Source organism: Cotesia glomerata, linkage group LG1, assembly GCF_020080835.1.
Source record: "Cotesia glomerata isolate CgM1 linkage group LG1, MPM_Cglom_v2.3, whole genome shotgun sequence".
Classification (NCBI taxonomy): Eukaryota; Metazoa; Arthropoda; class Insecta; order Hymenoptera; family Braconidae; genus Cotesia; species Cotesia glomerata.
This window is the reverse complement of record NC_058158.1, coordinates 465731-485883: the sequence shown is the minus strand read 5'-3', so window position 1 is coordinate 485883 and position 20153 is coordinate 465731. Positions and strand designations below refer to the sequence as shown.

Below are 20153 nucleotides of genomic sequence, written 5' to 3'. Positions count from 1 at the left end.
ATCTGTACGTATAAAAGCGAATTCAAAAATTTTATAAAAGCGTATAAAAAAGAATTCAAAAATTTTTTGAACTTCCAAAACAGTAATTAATGTGTTGTGTAGTAGAAAAATAGTAATTAGTTTAATTTTCTAGCACACAAAAAATAAGATATCGTGAACCTAATGGAAAAGTTTTTTTGAATCCTTTTTTATAAATTTCCGATTTTTTAAAATTTAATTTTCTTAGCGGAAAGTTAAAAATTAATGAAAATCAGCATAAAAACGTCCTTCTACAGGTATTCCCCCCCCCCCTTAAAATGGGTTATCTGAGTATTGTTTTTAAATTTGGGCAGATCAATTGGAGTAAAATGAAATTTGTGAACAACATAGTTTCGAAGTTATTGAATTTCAAAGTTATTGAGATTTGTATAAATTACACTCTACGGGATAGCGACAAGTTTACTTGTATACGTGATTATAAATAGTTCGATTCAAAATAAGAATAGTTAGGTAAATATGATTAATAAACTAGTAAATCATTCGAAAATGCTCCCAACTAAATCTAAATGAGAGATAGAAAAAAAAAAAGATTTAAAAATCTGGAAAACGGTTGACCCTAAAGGCCATCCCTGCAACTTCCCGCCAATTCCATACCTAAACGCTTGAAATTGCACTTATGACGTTTCTGAGCTCTTCGAGCTTCAAAATACTATTTGTGTGTTCTTCTGAGCTCTCCGAGCTCAAAGAAATAGCTGTTGTATACTTTTGAGCTCTTCGAGCTCAAAAGTCTGATAGAAGTTTAATAAAACATTATTTTTTGAATTTTCAGACTGCAATAATTTCTAAATGAATGAATCGATTTTCATGCGGTTGGCAGAATTCCACGCAGTTTTTTAGAATCTATGATATACTTTTGAACACAAACTGATCGAACTGAAAATCTTAGAGAAATTTAAAAAATTCACTTTTTCCGAATTTTTTCGACAACGATAACTCACGAACCAATCAACCAATTTCCACGTTCTTGATGGCGGTCGACGTGATGTTTTGAGCTCTAATAATTATTTCATTTCGTCAAAAACGATCCGAAAAGAAATCTCGAAGTTATGTGAAAAAAACACTTTTTTCGAAATTTTTCGTTTTCGATAACTTTCGAACCAATCAACCGATTTTGATGGGACTGGTGGCAATCGACGTGGTTATTCAAGCTCAAGAGCTGATTAGTTTTTGGAATTGATCGGTGAAGCCGTTTAGAAGTTATTCCAAAAAAAACGATTTTTTGAAAATTTTAATTTTGAGATTTCTCAAAATCTAGCGAACCGAATGGATTCAAATTTTCATGAAATTTAATGGCAAGGATACTCTTTGGATCGCCACCTATTTTGATCCGATCGGCCGAGCCGTTCAATAGTTATAAGAGGTTTACATACATACACACACACACACACACACACACACACACACACACATACACACAGCCGTACGGACACCATCGCGGGAATAGTCAGGGAAGCTTCCTATGACCTTAAAACGTCGAGATCTGATGAAAACTCAATTTTCACAAAACGGGGTAAAAGCAATAACTTCCCGATTTTTGAAAATTTTCAATTTTCTTAGCGGGAAGTTAAAAAAGGTCAACATCTTATCTATCCTCAGAAGAGTTCCTTCGCAATAAAGCTATTTCAAGAATACAAATACATATTTCATTTGAATAGAAACGTCAGGTCCTTTTAAAAATATCCAATGACGACACAAATAGTATCTCCACTGAGTGGAACAAAATTTATGATCCTTAGGGATGGATGTGTGCTCTCGAATCCTTCCCCAAGAAACAAGATACTCATGTTTTCTTTCGTTTATAATTTTTCATGTGTAAAAAATCTAAATGCGGGGTTGTTGGCTTCCCTTGGCTTCTTTCTCTCTGTTGTTGTATTTATACTTTAGTGAGGCTGCATTTACCAGAATATTAATAAAATAGCAAGTGGAGTGAATACGTGGAGAAAGCTTTTTCCCTTTTCCTCCGTCCCGTATCGCCTCAGCTTTCAGGCTTTTCAATTTACTAAGTTTTCTGCGTATTCTTCCCACTATATTACATTTAGACCGCTCTGCATTCAATATTCTATTTTGTGCTGGTATATTAACCGAAATATACGTACAGATGCATGGCAAATAGCACCCACTATACACGCTCTTAAGTAACGGAGAAGTGAATATAAAGAAGCGAGAAGCTTTTACCATCCCCGTAAATGTAAATCCAATTTATTAAGTCACTCAAAACGGAACTTGACGACAATTTCGCGGATTTTGACACACTGGCAGTAGCCTGATTTTTATTTCCTCAATTCTTCCCGTCTATTTCATTTCGTTTCATTCATTTAATCCCATTTTATCTGAAATTTATTGTCAATCTGCAGTGTAGTATTGATTCGCTCGGGCAACTGTTAAATTTATTCCCTGAAAATAGTCAAAATAACAGCTTTTGTCTAGCAATAAAGAACGCTCAAAGTATAGTGACATAAATGATGACGAAAATTAAATTGCGGAGCCTGAATCGCGGCTGACTGCTGGCTCACGGTAAGGGAAGGGGAAGAAAGAAATGAAAATTTAGTCCTTTGAATTTTCAATTTCCAATTTGTGAAAAACCTCGGTAAAATGTCACAACAGCGTTTCGCGGAACGAAATGGAAGGGGGGCCGTGACGCGACCTCGTTCGAGCTCCCGCGGGGCTTGATTCATGAAACTTTTACGACTGTAATATCAGTTGCGTCGACAGTCTGCACATCAATGTCCTCGAAACTGCTCCGTGGTAGCGTTGATTAAAAATGCTTTGTGACGATAAAAATAACCGATTTTTATAAATAAAATCCAAGGATAAATTCTGTTTAAATATTTAAAAACAACTGTCAAATAATAAATAAAATAAATACAGGACATCTTGATGGTTTCACTAAAAGCGGATCACATGTGGTAATTCTATAATCAATATTTTTAATCAAATAAAATTGATTACCAAGCCACATTGCAAATTGGACGTATGTTTTTTTTTTTTTTTTTAATTACTAACATCCCTAGAATATATTTACTCGATTGTTGCTGGTAATGAAAAATTCAAATAAAATTTATGATTGCAAAGGTAAACAATTTCATGTCACAGAAATATGTCCGCAGTTGCTGGGTGGTCGACAAAATATAAGGGATCAAATATTTACGCGCATATTTTCCGACTGATAATTATTTAATAAGAGTGGAATTTTGATTAATTATAATTAATTACATTCGAAATTATGACACCATAATTATGGATGTAAAAGCCAATAGGCGACATTCAAAACGGTATTTCGCTTCTGGATTACAGAACAATAGTACTTGGAGGTATTGATGCTTTTGAATTATTTAATCAATTGTAAGCGGATAGAGATGAAGTGATCTATCGAAAAGTTTTTGATATTACCTGATTTTTTTTTTATTTTCTATATTCATATTATATCAGAGATAATTAATCAAAAATTCACTGACAGTAATCTATATTATTAAGAGAATGAAAAAAATTTTGTAGCCAGTATATTTATATGATAAAATGGATTTTTATGATTGAATTTGGTATCATTAGAAAGGTCTCGACCTAGAGTTGTGCCTTTTCAAGGTTTCATATCATTCTAACTAATGGTCAATTTATGATGATAAGTATTTAGACTGTATTCGAAAATGCTCTATCTCCAAATACATTATTCAGAAATGACCTTGTATCTTGTGAACTATTGACATTCTTAAAGATATAAGCTCATCATGATGATACATTTATCAAGACCTTTCATTTGAGTACCCACATCAATTTTTCATATATTTTATATATTTATATATATGCATAAATGAAAAATATATGAAAATGCATGTGGGTAGTCAAATGAAAGCTCTTGATGAGTGTAACATCGGGATGAGCTTATATCTTCAAAAATGTCAATAATTAAGAACTGACCTTGCTATCTTGTAAACTAATGATATTTTTGATGATATAATCTCATCCCGATGTTACACTCATCAAGACCTTTCATTTGAGTACCCACATCAATTTTTCATATATTTTATATATTTATATATATTATATATATAAATGTATGAAAAATATATGAAAATGCATGTGGGTACTCAAATGAAAGCTCTTGATGAGTATAACATAAGGATGAGCTTATATGTTTAAAAATGTCAATATTTAAGAACTGACTTTGCTATCTTGTCAACTAATAATATTTTTCAAGATATAAGCTCATCCCGATGTTACACTCATCAACACCTTTCATTTAAGTACCCACATGATTTTTTCATATATTTATATACAAAGTGTCCCAGAAGTAACGGACGCCATTGTAGCATCTGATAAACAAAATAATTCTGAGACGAAAAGTCCTTAGCCATTTTTTAATCAGACGCATAGATAATTAATTATTAATTAAAATAACGTCCTTTTATGCGTTAGAAAGAGAGCACTAGTGTCCAGTCAAGTGCGTTCCAAACGAAGACGCTTGCACGTGTGAATGTGTAAGTAAATGTGTGTGACTACGTTAGCTATAGAAGCTAGTTAGTCATACAGTTAGTTGTGTCTTTGTTTGGCACATACTTTACTGGACACTGGCGCTCTCTTTCTAACAAAGAAAGACACGTTATTTTAATTAATAATTAATTACCTGTGCGGTTAATTAAAAAATGGCTAAGGACTTTTCGTCTCAGAATTATTTTTTTCATCAGATGCTACAATGGCGTCCGTTACTTTTGGGACACCCTGTATATTATATATATGTATACATGAAAAATATATGAAAGTGCATGTGGGTACTCAAATGAATTCCCTTGGTGGGTGTAACATCGGAATGAGCTTATATCTTCAAAAACATCAATATTTATGAAAGTACAGTGCAATTTAACAAAATTGATTATTCAATAAAGCAAAATTTTTTAAGACTTGTTAAGTCTAACTTTTCAAATAGTCTTGAAAAAAAAAGCAACCTAAAAACTAACAGTAAATTTTCTAACTGGGATACATGAATAAGGTCCCCTAGATCTAGATAATAATCCCAATTTTCTAAGAAGATTTGCAGTAGAGCCTGCAGAAAGGGTTAGTATTCAAAAATAAGTGACTGGGGTTGATGAAGAGGCTCGATGTTGATGAGGGAGTTAATAGCAGAAGTGAGGCAAGTTTAAGGAGCTCCTGACCTTCCCTCGAAGCCTCCATTTAGCCCGAGAAAGTAAACTGGCAACGAATGTATAAGAAGAATACGTTGGAAAGAGCAGAGGCGGGACACATGATATGTGATAAGGAGTCGGTAGAGGAAGAGGATGCCCATCTTGATTTATATTAGGAGCCAATTTCCTGGGTGATTTTTCCTTTTTCCTGTCTTAACTCTCCGAGTCCTCCGTTTGTGTCCTTCCTTCTGAGCCCGACATCGGGAATCCCTCTTATTCTTTTCTCTTTGGCTTTTCTTACATCCATCTCCGAGCGCCCGCGGAATATGTACTTTATTCAAACTTGATTACGTGTTACGGCTTCACTGCCTTCTTTTCAATCTACCACTTCCAATTTCCGACCGATATTACCTCCTACGTCGGTGTCATAAAAATTTCACTGACGTCACTGAAATAATATCATCCTGGGATTTATTTTCCCACCTAGACATATATAAAAGGTGAGAATAAAAGTATACTCTCCATCAAACACCGGGTTTATGGCCCTGGAAAACCTCTAAGTAAATGAAAAGTGTGTCTGAGAGCTGAGAACACAACACTGATGGATGGAAAATCCCTAGAGATATATTACCGATCGACTATTTTATTGGTAATTATTCAGTTTTACTCCTTGCAATATTCCAAACCATACAAAAATTTTTTTGAACAATACAAATTGATGTCTAAAAAATTCCAACAAAAAATAAACACAACTTTGTATTTTGTTACTTTTAAATCAAATCAATAATATCAAAAAAATTTATTTTAAAAACCTCAAGGAAAAATGGAAATAGTAATAAATAATAGTCGATTTATAATAAGTAATGATCAACTGCTAAAAGTTACCATTTCAAACAGTAAAATCGTGATTTTAATAATCACTATGTAATATTTATCATTCAAATGCTACAATTTATTCTTTACACGGAAGAAATTACTATTTCAAACAGTAATATTTGCTATGTGAATGTCTAAAATGTTAAAGTATAATAATTAAGAATTTAGGCTTTGATATTTATCATTTCGTACCTAAAAAATGATCGCATGGTATGTAAAAAGTATAAAATACAGTTAGTAAATTTCTAATACAAGCAACGTCAATATTTACAAAGTAAAATGGTAAATTTTAAACGCAACGCTAAAAATCAAACTATAATTATTGACTTGCTTGGACTGGTAAAATATATATTTTAAGAGTAGAACTTTTACTGTTTCAAATGTTAAATTCTCCCAGAGTAAGACCCCCTTCTCCTCATCTGAGTTCCCCTTCTCCTTATAGTATGGACTATATATTGAAATGGCAACTTTTACTGTTTGAAACTGTAATTTTTCAAGATAAGAGAGTCGTTATTTACTATAGTGACATCTATTAATCACTTATTTTCGATATTAACTTATAAATTGTGGCTTTTACACTTTCTACATTAAATTCTGTAATAGTTATATTTTTGCCACCCCCGATGTCCGGTGTACTGTTTGAAACTATAAAAATTAACCGGAATCCGAGAGAATTTTACAGTTTACTTTTTTCCGTGCTCTAAAACAAATTAAAAAATTGGTTTAATATATTTTTGAATCGAACAAGCTGATGTGTAATTTATAGTGACGTGAATAGAAAGGAGGAAGATCCAGAGTCTGATGATGAAGAATGATGAATTAAATTGTAATATTAGTTTGATTAGGGGGTAAATCCAAATTAATGAGACAGGCGCCATTGTAGGTAGCTCAGTGGGATCTCCGAGGTCTCCCCGTCGTATGTCCGAAGCTCTCGTCCACCTGCTTGCATACAAATGGGATAACAAGCCGGAGCCTGAGCAAACAGAGGCTGATTGCGTGTACCTAACCTCTGGCATCGAGGAAACACCAGCGGAGCGGTACCAATCAGGCGGGATGGATGGATGGATAGATGGAAGGAGGCATGAGGGTAGCGCCGGTGATAAGCACGATCGGATGGTAGTAACTGATGGTCTGTATTGAGAATTGACTTGACATGATGCTTATTCGCAGTACGCTCTGCATGATCCTCATCCTCATATGATATCGCCCATTCCATTTCATCGTGTATAATGTGAGGATGATCACCAGACAAGGACACTTGTGTGCCGTTTGCTTCAAGAGGATCCACGCGATTAAGTCAATTGCCATAACATAGCCCTCCCGGTCCGCCGGCCTTCAAGAAATAATTGCCAGCTTGCTTCAATGACTGCGGGGCTGCGGAAAATTACCGAGCAAGAGGAGGAGAATGGATGAGAGCGAAAAGAAAGATAGAAGGGTTATTATTTCGGTAGCTGGTGCCTTTGTCGAGTCCCAAGGGCTCTCGGGTCGTTCTACGTTGACGTAAACCTCTTGTCTGTTGATTTATTACACGGGTAAGAGCTAATTAGTTGCATCACTTGGGCTGGCACGTACACACGGGTCATGTGCTAATACAATAGTCTATAGTATACAATGTGTTGGATAATATAATGGGTGTATGACGTCACTGAACCCCAGAAACTTGTCCGGTTTATGGTGACGAGATAACACAAGTTTCTCAAACATTGTGAATCTTACCAAATCTGGATTAGCTTTATGTATACCGGAATTAACTCTATATCTTCACTCCCACGGTATGAATATGCCGATAGTTTAATCTCTCTTTTGCTTTACCGGCACCAAACAGAAGGGAGCTTTTTTATTTATTTAAAACCTCGGAAAATATTCTCTATGGCTTGATCTGGTTATATGTCACCAAATTGACCTATATGAGAAGAAAAATACATTTTTTTATTTTAATACTTAATTTCTGAAAGTTAACTCCCTAGTATTGAAAAGATTTAGCAACCATGCGCCACCTGTTGGGAACTTTCAACACTAATTTTAAAAAAAATCATTCGTGGGCATATATGACCATATTAAGGATAGTAAAGACATCTGAAGTACTATTAGGACATAGAAAAATTATATATGGATATATTAGAAGTTTTTTATTTATTTAAAACCCTGAATAATATTTTTTATGGCTTGATCTGGTTATATGTGGCCACATTGAGCTATATGAGAAGAAATATACTTTTTTTTATTTTAATACTTAATTTCTGAAAGTTAACTCTCTAATATTGAGAAGATTTAGCGACCATGTGCCACCTGTTGGAAACTTTCACAACTAATTTTAAAAAAATTATTTGCGGGCATATATGACTATATTAGGGATTATAAAGATTTTTTGAAGGCTTATTAGGACATAAAAAAATTATATATGGATAAATTAGAATTTTTTTTGACAGAAAAAAAATCTTTTTAAAATTTTTTGCAAATATTTACTCAAAAAAAACTCTTATTTGTTTCAGATAAAATAATTCATATGACCAGAGCCCAGATCTCTTCTTCGCCTTTGAAGTGAGTACCGACATTTCCATTTCCTAATAACGTACGGGTTGTATAAATACCGCCGCGATAGAGTCAAAGGTCTCGGAGCGGAGTCAAAGACCCGGAATCAAGACAAATATACAGTTTTAAATAAAAAAAAAAAAGCTCACATTAAACACACTAATAACAGTCATAATAATAATGATGATAATTTATTTAGTTAGCTCGGGCTGGTGAATTTTTAGAAAGAATCGCGACAGCTTGCTCCGCTGAAACTCCGGGGACAGCTACGACAAAGGAGCCTCTTTATACTGTGTACTTTTTCCTCTCGCTTGACTCTTCTCCAAGTTAGTTGTTGACCGCAATTTGGTGCGCGACCTCCGGAGCTCAAACACATACTCAGTACTCATGTACTCATTTACTGTGTAAACAAATACACATGTACTCAGTACACTTAATATTTAGTACACAGATATCTAACCATCTATATTTATATTACATCGCTTAGGTGATTTTATCCGGAAAGTTATTCACGCCTTGTAAGCACAATGACAACATAATTTAATAAAGTAGCCTCTGTTGAATGACCTCCCGAAGAGTTTCCTCCAATTTAATTAAACTCCCTTGCAACATTTATTGCGTCATCCATATTACCCTCCTAGTAATTAATATTTACCTTGGTTTAACAAAAACGGCAAACCATCATTGTAATTAATTTATATCTCGGTGACAAACTGTTTTTTATTTATTAGATTAAATTTTATTTTTATTATTAACTGTTAATAAATCAATATTTATTAACAGTCTTAATTTTTTTTTAATAAAAAAATTATTAATCTTTTTATTCAAGGGTCTAAATATATATTTTTTAATTATTTAAAAAATAGTGATTAACTCTGAATAAATTTTATTATAGAAAATATAATTTTTATTATTTCTAATATTAAAATTTTAATTAATTTATTAAAAAATTAAATCAATGTCAGAGAATAATGTTGAATTATTTTTAAAAAATTGCATTTAATATTTAATTAATTAATTATAAATAAAAAAAAAAATATTTATAAAATTATCTGATGTTAAAAATGATTTATTAAAAGTTAATAAATTAAATAAAATAAAGGATAAATTTGTAATTAGAATAATATTGAAGCCGAAAGTTGGGACTGACAGTAAGGAAGAGATTTATTCGTGAAGGTTATCACTTATCGGTTGACAGAGTAGTTTAAGTTGTAGGTAGCAAACATTAAAGGGCGTGCGTGTGTTGTATGTATTAAAGAGCTGTTTTAGAAATTTACGAGACCGACATTACGTGCTCTCAGTTGGTACTTTGACCCTCGAGCTTGCTCCAGATGAGCGTGATATCCGTGAGCTCGGTTTCACAGAGTTTGTAGTTAACCAGTGTAACGTCTCCCTAATGAAGACTGCCGAGTTTGCGCGTTTTTAAAAGTAAAAAAGATAAAAAGGTAACCAAAGTTAAGTAAAGGGATCTTTGTCAGAGTGGCAGACATGACGAATGGCAAGTCTCGACAGAATGGGCTTCCTTCCAACGACATTACCGTCTGTGATTATCCTAACCTTTATCATCTCTTTCCCGTTCTATAGAATATATTCACGGATTAAAACCGCCGTAAATTAAATGTCAATTCACAGCATAACTCCGGTTAAATTTGTACTAATGTAATCGGATATATATATATATATATATACATACAATATTACATATATATATAATATTGGACGTTTTTGAAGCCGATCTGGACCGTGGAAATGGGATCGGAGAGTGGTGTGGGAGTTTTATCGTAATAACGTACCGTACGTGGAGAGCTTTTCGATGTAGGTACGGTATGTACGCATGAGCACAAACTTAGGGGGGTCTGTGAGTACTTGAAGGACGAAAATACGAAGGACGAAGACGAAAAGGCGTCGGGTACTCTACCAGTAGCTTTAAAAATGTGTCACGGCGTTTTATACGTGCGCCGGATATAAAGTAACGATGCGGACGAATTTTTCTTCGGCTCAGACGTGACACGTACTTTATCTATACAGATATATATACACTGAGTTGCATTATTTGGAATGGCTTCTAAATTCTCTCTGGAACAAAAATGTGTAATAAACATTTTTAAACAATTTACCCGGAAAAAAAAATTAACTTGAATCAAGACGAAAATTTTTGAACCAAGAAAATAATTTTGAAGAGTTTCATTGTCTTGAATCAAGACGAAAAACTCTTGAATCAAGTTAATTTTACTGAAACCAAGAAAAATTTCTTAGTTTAAGAATATTTCTACTCAAATCAAGAAGATGAAGTTCTTCAAAATTATTTACTTGATTCAAGTAATTTTTCTTTCTGTGCATGGAAAAAAGTATTCGCTTCAAATCAAATTTTTCGTATATTAAATCCACAATACCGCTTCTAATTTTGTTATTGTTTTTGTTAAAAAAATTTTATTTGTATTTTTTTACGGCCTTTAAAAATAAATTGCAACAGGTTATGGGCCCAGACAAAGTCCATAAAATATTAGCGAGTTTAAAAACAATATTGTAGTCATTATACACGGAAAAAAGTAAACTGTAAAATTCTCTCGGATTCCGGTTAATTTTTATAGTTTCAAACAGTACACCGGACATCGGGGGTGGCAAAAATATAACTATTACAGAATTTAATGTAGAAAGTGTAAAATCCACAATTTATAATTTAATATCGAAAATAAGTGATTAATAGCTATCACTTTAGTAAATAACGACTCTCTCATCTTAAAAAATTACAGTTTCAAACATTAAAAATTGCCATTTCAATATATAGTCCATACTATAAGGAGAAGAGGAACTCAGATAAGGAGAAGGGGGTCTTACTCTGAGAGAATTTAACATTTGAAACAGTAAAAGTTCTACTCTGAAAATATATATTTTACCAGTCCCAGCAAGTCAATAATTATAGTTTGATTTTTAGCGTTGCGTTTAAAATTTACCATTTTACTTTGTAAATATTGACGTTGCTTGTATTAGAAATTTACTAACTGTATTTTATACTTTTTACATACCATGCGATCATTTTTTAGGTACGAAATAATAAATATCAAAGCCTAAATTCTTAATTATTATACTTTAACATTTTAGACATTCACATAGCAAATATTACTGTTTGAAATAGTAATTTCTTCCGTGTAAAGAATAAATTGTAGCATTTGAATGATAAATATTACATAGTGATTATTAAAATCACGATTTTACTGTTTGAAATGGTAACTTTTAGCAGTTGATCATTACTTGTTATAAATCTACTATTATTTATTACAGTGTACTTTTTTTTTCGTAAATTATTTTTTTGCTAAAAAAATATTGGAAAATGACGGACCAGTGGATACATTTAATTCAGCTGCGAGCTGAAGTTTTCCTATAAGAAAGTGCTTTCATTATAATCCAAACTTTTTTCACGATAAACTTTCAGCCATTCGGTTGTTTAATTTTTTTTAACCCCGACTCGGAATGTTTTAAATAAAAATAAAACGGGCAATTGAAATTAAAGTACGGTAAAACTCTCGTAACATTAACAACTAAAAGTGAGTAGTAAATATAAATAAAGGGCGGATGGAATTTACGTGTCTGACCAAAAATATTCTTATCTACTTACTAGCTCAGTCTCTGTCCTTTATTCTCTGTTCTCCAGTCTCTATCGTCTATCAGATCCGGCGTAGGGATTCGTTAGTCGATTCGTAGGGATAGGAGTTGAGTTAAGCTCATCAAGAGGGATCTCTGTACGAGAGGATCAAGAGAAACTATATGCTAGAAAACGTGATCCCGAGTTAGACCGGGAAATGCAATGATTGATTCAGACAGGCAACTTCTGGCAGTGGGCCAAACTCGGCTTCTATCCTCCTTCCTCCTTCCCACCTACTCACTCTTCATCCCTCTGCTCCCTTATAGAGTGCATGGAACGTAGTTCTGTACAGAGCACTGGTATCCTTTCGCGCAACAGCGCTACGCAACTGTACCGAGGAAAAAATAGCAAAAAGGCTTTTCTCAACTGAGGAAGCCAAAAGAAAGAAAGACAAGAAACGATATTTCATTGCTGCACCACCGAGGCATAACTTTAGACCGAGACTCTTGGACCTCTTTATTTTATTCTCCGTCAGACCTCCGATTTATTCTCATTATTTTATCTTTAAGCTTTCATTTCGTAGGAGACTTACTTTTTTATTCATTCGTAAATTGTTAATTGGATATTATTTTAATTAATTATTACGTTGAATTAATTATCTAAAGAAAAAAATTTTTTTTGTCAGTAAAAATCGGGTGAGTTATTTTAATAAATAAAATTTCTTTGAAATTAATTGTTGCAATTTTTTTTAAGAATTAAAAATAAATAATTAAATATTAAATAATTAATAAAAATTATTATTTAAAAAATATATAATCTATATTATTAAGAGAACAAGAAAATGCTCTATCTCTAGATACATAATTAAGAAATGGCCTTTTATCTTGTGAAATATTGACATTTTTAAAGATATAAGCTCATCCAGATGTTACACTCAGCAAGACCTTTCATTTGAGTACCCACATCAATTTTTCATATATTTATATATATTATATATATATGTATATATGAAAAAAATATGAAAATGCATGGGGGTACTCAAATGAAAGCTCTTGATGAGTGCAACATCGTGATGAGCTTATATCTTCAAAAATGTCAACAATTAAGAACTGACTTCGCTATCTTGTCAACTACTGATATTTTTGAAGATATAAGCTCACCTCGACATTACACTCATCAAGACTTTTCATTTAAGTACCCACATCAATATTTCATATATTTAATATATATTATATATATGTATATATGAAAAATATATGAAAATGCATGTGGGTACTCAAATGAAAGCTCTTGATGAGTATAACATCGGGATGAGCTTATATCTTAAAAAAAGTCAATATTTAAGAAAGTACAGTGCAGTTTAACAAAAGTAATTATTTAATAAATCAAAATTTTATTTATTTATAATTCACAAGTCACGGCAGTCACATTGTGACTGCAAAGTTGCTAGTTGAGATCATTGTAATAATTATTAATATTAAAAAAATTCAATTTTTTTTTGGTACCTAATTTATTTATTCGGAACAATTTTGTTTTTTAAATAAATTGGAAGTACAAAAATAAATATTGTTTCAATATTTTTATTTCCTACCAAATTGTAAAAAAATAACAAAACAAATACAAACACACAAACATAAATTTAAAAGTAAACACGCTAGATCCCCGAATTGCACACAAATATTACGTTATAGCCTGTGGTTATGATATAATTAATAATAACAATAATATTAAACGGATGAAAATTGAGTATCTACTTTATTCAGAACGGAGTAATAAATAGGTGGTGAAGCAATAATCTACTGGTAAATTACACGAGGCAAAGTAAATTTCGTGTGTACACAGTAGTACGAGAAGTAATAGGTTCCACCGCGGCTGAGATCGGTGTATTGGTCGGCGTACCGTGTGCGAATCTATATGTACATGTATATTGGAGTAATGCATGAGATAGTTTGCCAACGAGGCAAATTGAATCGTGTTACAGTGGAACGCGTGTGATTACAGGCGACGCAGAGACACGATGTTACGCGTTCTGGGAGTTAGACTGTTGTCGAGGCTTCTCGTCCTCGTGTGCTCGCTATCACTACTGTCACTGCTCTTCCTCAATCGATGTGGCTTCAATAACTTGGACACTGACCTCATTGACACTACTGGTGAGTCTATTATTATATTACTACATTCTCTTGACTATTACATCCTCATTTTCGATAATAATTATTTTAAAAATAAATAAACAACCCTCTTACCAAAATTACGACTTAATAAGTTATGTTTGCATTAGGTTGTTTGCACAAACTCAAAGGACAAATGTTTTGGGGTTCTCGGCAGTGATGTGCAAAAGCCTTTTACTTTAACCGAGTTAACTCGTAAATTGTGTCCCCGACGACACACCCGGATACAACACACTGACACTAAGTAGCTACAAAACAAGATTATACGACTTTTGTTATAATTGTTTGGTGTAACGTCAGAGATAAACATTTTTATTTTTCCTCACATTTATTCGGTAAATATCTAGAATAAATAAATAATAATAATCTGTATTATTTAAAGAATAAGAAAAATTTTGTTTCCAGGATAGTCAATTTATTATGTTAAGTATTTAGGCTGCATTCGAAAATGCTCTATCTTTAAATCCATAATTAAGAAATAACCTTGTATCTCGAGAACTATTGACATTTTTAAAGGTATAAGCTCATCCCGATGTTACACTCATCGAGACCTTTCATTTGAGTACCCACATCAATTTTTAATATATTTCATACATTTATATATATATTACATATATGTATATAAGAAAAATAAATCAAAAATGTACGTGGGTACTCAAATGAAAGCTCTTGATGTGTGTAACATCGGGATGAGCTTATATCTTTAAAAATGTCAATAATTAAGAACTGACTTTGCTACCTTGTCAACTAATGATAATTTTGAAGTTATAAGCTCATCTCGATGTTACACTCATCGAGACCTTTCATTTGAGTACCCACTTCAATTTTTCATATATTTTATATATTTATATATATGTATATATGAAAAATATATGAAAATGCATGTGGGTACTCAAATGGAAGCTCTTGATGAGTGTAACATCAGAATGAGCTTATATCTTAAAAAATGTCAATAATTAAGAACTGACTTTGCTATATCTTGTCAACTAATGATATTTTTGAAGATATAAGCTCATCCCGATGTTACACTCTTCAAGACCTTTCATTTGAGTACCCACATCAATTTTTCATATATTTTATATATTTATACATATATGTATAGATGAAAAATATATGAAAAATTGATGTGGGTACTCAAATGAAAGCTCTTGATGAGTGTAATATCAGGATGAGCTCATATCTTTAAAAACGTTAATATTTAAGAAAGTACAGTGCAATTTTACAAAAGTAATTATTTAATAGAGCAAAGTTTTAATTTTTTATAGTTCACATGTCACGGCAGTCACATAGTGACTGCAAAGTTGCTATAGTAAATAATCAATACTACACGGCGTTATTTATTATAAATTTGTTTGCTTTAGTTTGTCGGTAAAAAATAATTTGTGTTTGCTAATTTTAATAAAATGCCCTGGGGTAAATTTATCTAAAAACAATAAAAGTGTGGCATGCCGATATTGATTTATTTAAGCGAATATGTAGCAGTAATAGTACAGAGTAAATAATGGAATTGCTCTGGGTAATCGTAATCAACGAGCAGATAAATTTATTTATGACAATGAGGCTTTAAAGAGGTGAAGAAGATTATTGAGCTTAAATAAAACCAAATAAAAAATGAAAATATGAAAAAAAAAAAAAGTTAAAAGGTTTTATTTTATTTGCGCAAAGTTCGAGAGTTTCCGAGGGTGGAAATTATATCGCCGGGATTTCTCGATTTACCTTTCGTGTCGTACTCATCAACGTAAATAGACTGGTTTTTTTATAGTCATTATCATTATAATGATAATGGTGTTATAAATTTTTCGTAGCTTTATTATTCTGGTAGTTGGCTCGGGATTGTTTTACTTTGAGCCGGGTCATCATTAAAAGTTTATCGGTAAAAATAAAAACCAGAAAAGAAAATAGTAAAAGTAATAGTAGGGAGGGAGGGAGGGGGAAATGGTTTTGTGTTTAGATTCTCTCAACTTTAATTAACACTTTTTTGCCAGTTGTATAAACTCGAGGAAACTGTGAGTTAAATAAAATAAATAAATTAATTTAAATAGCGGGCTGCCCGGGCCAATGGAAAAACCGAGAAAGCAATTAAACGCGCGAATAAATTTTCTCAATGTCCCCCTAATGACTTATACCAAGTAATTTAGGAGAATAATAAACTGTTTGCGGTCATAATCAACTTTGATAAATTTACTTACAATTATCACCTTTTTTCCCCTACAGGCTAATTGAGAATTTATTTTTTTATCGGAGTTTTATTTTTATTTATTATTCAAACAATTTAATTAACTCTTCAAATTTTTTATCCTTCGTCAATATATTTAATGATTTAATTTAATTACAAATAATTTCAAGCGTATTGTTGAATTTTAATTTTTAAATATTTAATTAACCATAAAAAAATATTCAATTACAATTTAATGGTCAACGAAAATTTAATAAAACAAATTCCAAAGTGAATATTGGAAATTAATTTTTACCGAATGTTACAATTATTTTTAATTATTGAAAATACCTTCAATAAATTTTTTATTTTTATTTTCTCTCAGAGAAAGATATATATTTGCCCCGAAATATTTCCAAGTAACATACCTTGTGAATAACAGGCTAATTTAATAACTCAAAAAAAAAAATTATATCTGTATACACTGATAAAAGGATTTTTTTATATTTAATAAGCTTTATTAACTGTTAATAAATGATTTTTTAACATAATAGGATTTAATAAATATCTATTAACAGTTAATAAATTGTACTTAATAAATTAATTATTAAATGTTAATAAATATTTGTTAACAGTTAACAAATATTTATTAACAGTAAATAATTAATTTATTAAGTACAATTTATTAAGTGTTAATAAATATCTGTTAACTGTTAACAAATATTTATTTAAAATAAAAAGAAAAAATATCAATTTTATTTTGACACTTTTTATAACCATATAGCTGGAATACATGATAATAATTAAATTCTCTAAATAAATTAACCTTTTTAATATTTAAAAATATAAAAAGTAATTATGAACTGTGATAGAATTTGGTATTTTACAATAAACGTTTTTATAATGTAATATAAATAATGCAAATAATTTATAAAGATGATTTTTGTTTGTAAGCAATCTTATCATATATTGCAAGCGAAACAAATTCACTCAACAAAATATTTATTAACTGTTAATAAATATTTGTTAACTATTAATAAATACTTATTAACTATTAATAAATGTATTTTTCTCCCAAATAAATATTTATTGAATATTAAAAAATACTTATTAAAATTTAATAAATTAAATAATTGTTTTCAAATATATTAAATTATTAATAGTTAATAAATCCTTCTATCAGTGTGTTAATAAATACTTATTAACTATGAATAAATGTACTTTCCTCCCAAATAAATATTTATTGAATGTTAAAAAATATTTATTAAAATTTAATAAATTAAATGATTGTCTTCAAATAAATTAAATTAAATTAATAGTTAATAAATCCTTCTATCAGCGGAAAAATATAAAAAAATACCTATAAAATAATAATGAATATTTATCGTCGTAATTGATTAAGAAGCAAATGCAATTAATAATTGTTGTTGACGAAGAGCAAGAGTATCGACACGAACGGAATATATATGGCATCAGGAGTTGAATGGGGTAGAGAGAACCGATGACATAATTACATTGTGGTGTGTTCGCTCACCCTAGTTTCAAGTCCGTAACGTGCACGCCCAAGCTTTCTGCTCGGTATTATACCTATGTAGAGCAACATACACATATATACACCCATACCTCGACATATATCTTGAAAAGCCAGCGTACATTTGTACTACTGAATAATATAAGTTACCATTCGGCATTTGGCGCCTGAATATTCATTCCTGTCCAGAGCTAACCAACTTTGCCGTTACCGAATTACTTGACTATTTAGCAAACACCCCCACAGAAATTGTCGGGCCTTGCCATTGGTCTTTTGCCATTCTGGAGCCCTTTCGCATAAAAGAACCAAATAGGTAAACAAGCAAACAAATAGTCGGACAAAGTTTGATGAGATCGAACTTTGATGAGCCCGATGATGCTTTAACGTAAGCATCAAGCTCCGTACACTTGATTGTAAATTTATATTATTTGCTTATAAAAGTGTAACTAGTATGCAAATGACGTCGGGTGGATGTTAACGTACAGAGAGTTAGTTTGGCCCGGAACGAACGGAAGGGAGCCACGTCGAAATGTTTGATCGAGTGACAGGAAACAGTGATGTGTGCTGGTCCTTGATGAACACAGAGAGCAGCTATTACGAGCCCTCGGCAGTTGCTTTGGCAACTGCTGTCGTTGGTTACGCAGCTAGTGCAACTATCAAGGTCTTGTCTACCCGAAAATACATGTTTTAAAGTGCACTCAAACTTGAATTCAATCAGCGCATTGACATCCGTTTGTCCTCACACCAACATGTTCACCTCAATCAATACGTCATGCGTCATTCCACCACTTTATTCGGAAAATAAACTTTAACTAACTTTAAATAAAAAGTTTGATTTTTTTTAATTTACTCTACAGTTTGATTTACAATAGACTCTTTTTGCTTTCCGCTCGTCATTTAGCATTTTATCAGAGCGCTAAAGTTTTAACTTGTAAATTCTCGGTACTTTTTACGAGGTTCTGACTACTCACTACTCACTACTGACTCTTGCTCTTTTAACTTTTTTTCGGTCCGGGCACTTGGCTCCTGTCGTTATATTGTGATAGCAACAATGGGAAAGAATCCCAAGTACTATCAATACTGTGTACTGTGTATCTGGGTATCTAGTGTGTGTGTGTGTGTGTGGGGGGGGGGTCTAGTGGATGGCTGCGGACCAAGCATCTGTTTCGTTAAACTTGTCCAACTTTGAAATTAGAAAAAGTTTTGCGCATCTTACGTCTTCTTGTCGAGTTTTCTCTGGTACTCAATATCGCACATCACATCAGTACTTACCTTTTTTCTATGGTTACTTTTTACAGTAACTTTCTTCGATCTTTCAAATGTCGCTATGTAATTACACCCAAAATATAAATTTTTTTCTTTAAGTTTTCCCAATATTCGTCAAAATTCTTTATTTTAATTTTAAATAATTTGAATAATTTAATAATTGATCATTTTTACTTCTTTAATAAAGTAAAGTAATAAAATTACTTGTGTATTTATTCCTCGCTGAATTAAATAAACAGATTTGGCAAGAGTATATTTCTATCCTTTTCTTTTTTCTCAGCTGTTGACACAATGTTGCCAAATTTTTATTCGAATAAATAGGTGACGATAAATGAGTCAAAAACATATAATTAAACTTTAAATATTTCAGAAATTATATCGGTAATGTATTATTATTTAATTTTTTTATTAAAAAATTAAATAATTAAAATAATAAAATTAAATAATTATTAAAAAATTAAATAATTAAAGTCTCGACTAAAATTTGTCCGCTATAAAAGTCCTAATTATTTAATTTTTTTATTAAAAAATTAAATAATTATTAAAAAATTAAATAATTAAAGTCTCGACTAAAATTTGTCCGCTATAAAAGCCCTATTATTTAATTTTTTTATAAAATAATTAAATTAAATAATTATTAAAAAATTAAATAATTAAAGTCTCGACTAAAATTTGTCCGCTATAAAAGCCCGTATATAAGGAGATAAAAAATATAATTTTTGAAATTTAATATCTAAATTTTGGGATTAGATTAATGACATATTTATTTATACGTATACTTAATTTCAAAGCTCAAAGTTGGAAATTATTCTTCAGTACTTCTTTAATAATTCATTCGTTTAAAAAAAATATAAAAAAATTTTTGCAGTTATAAAAGTGTAAATAT

The 20153-nt window shown here is 31.3% G+C and overlaps 1 protein-coding gene across 6 annotated transcripts in view; it reads left to right on the top strand.

Moving 5' to 3' along the window:
- The window catches only part of LOC123262930 (chondroitin sulfate N-acetylgalactosaminyltransferase 1), a 75053-nt gene that overhangs the window by 35070 nt on the left and 19830 nt on the right, over window positions 1-20153 (top strand). For all 6 annotated transcript variants that reach the window (XM_044725468.1, XM_044725437.1, XM_044725452.1 and 3 more), the window contains 2 exons: window positions 8525-8573; window positions 14149-14297. In XM_044725468.1, coding sequence (XP_044581403.1) covers window positions 8539-8573; window positions 14149-14297 — 184 coding nt within the window. In that variant the 5' untranslated portion in view covers window positions 8525-8538. The remainder of the gene's footprint in view (window positions 1-8524; window positions 8574-14148; window positions 14298-20153) is intronic.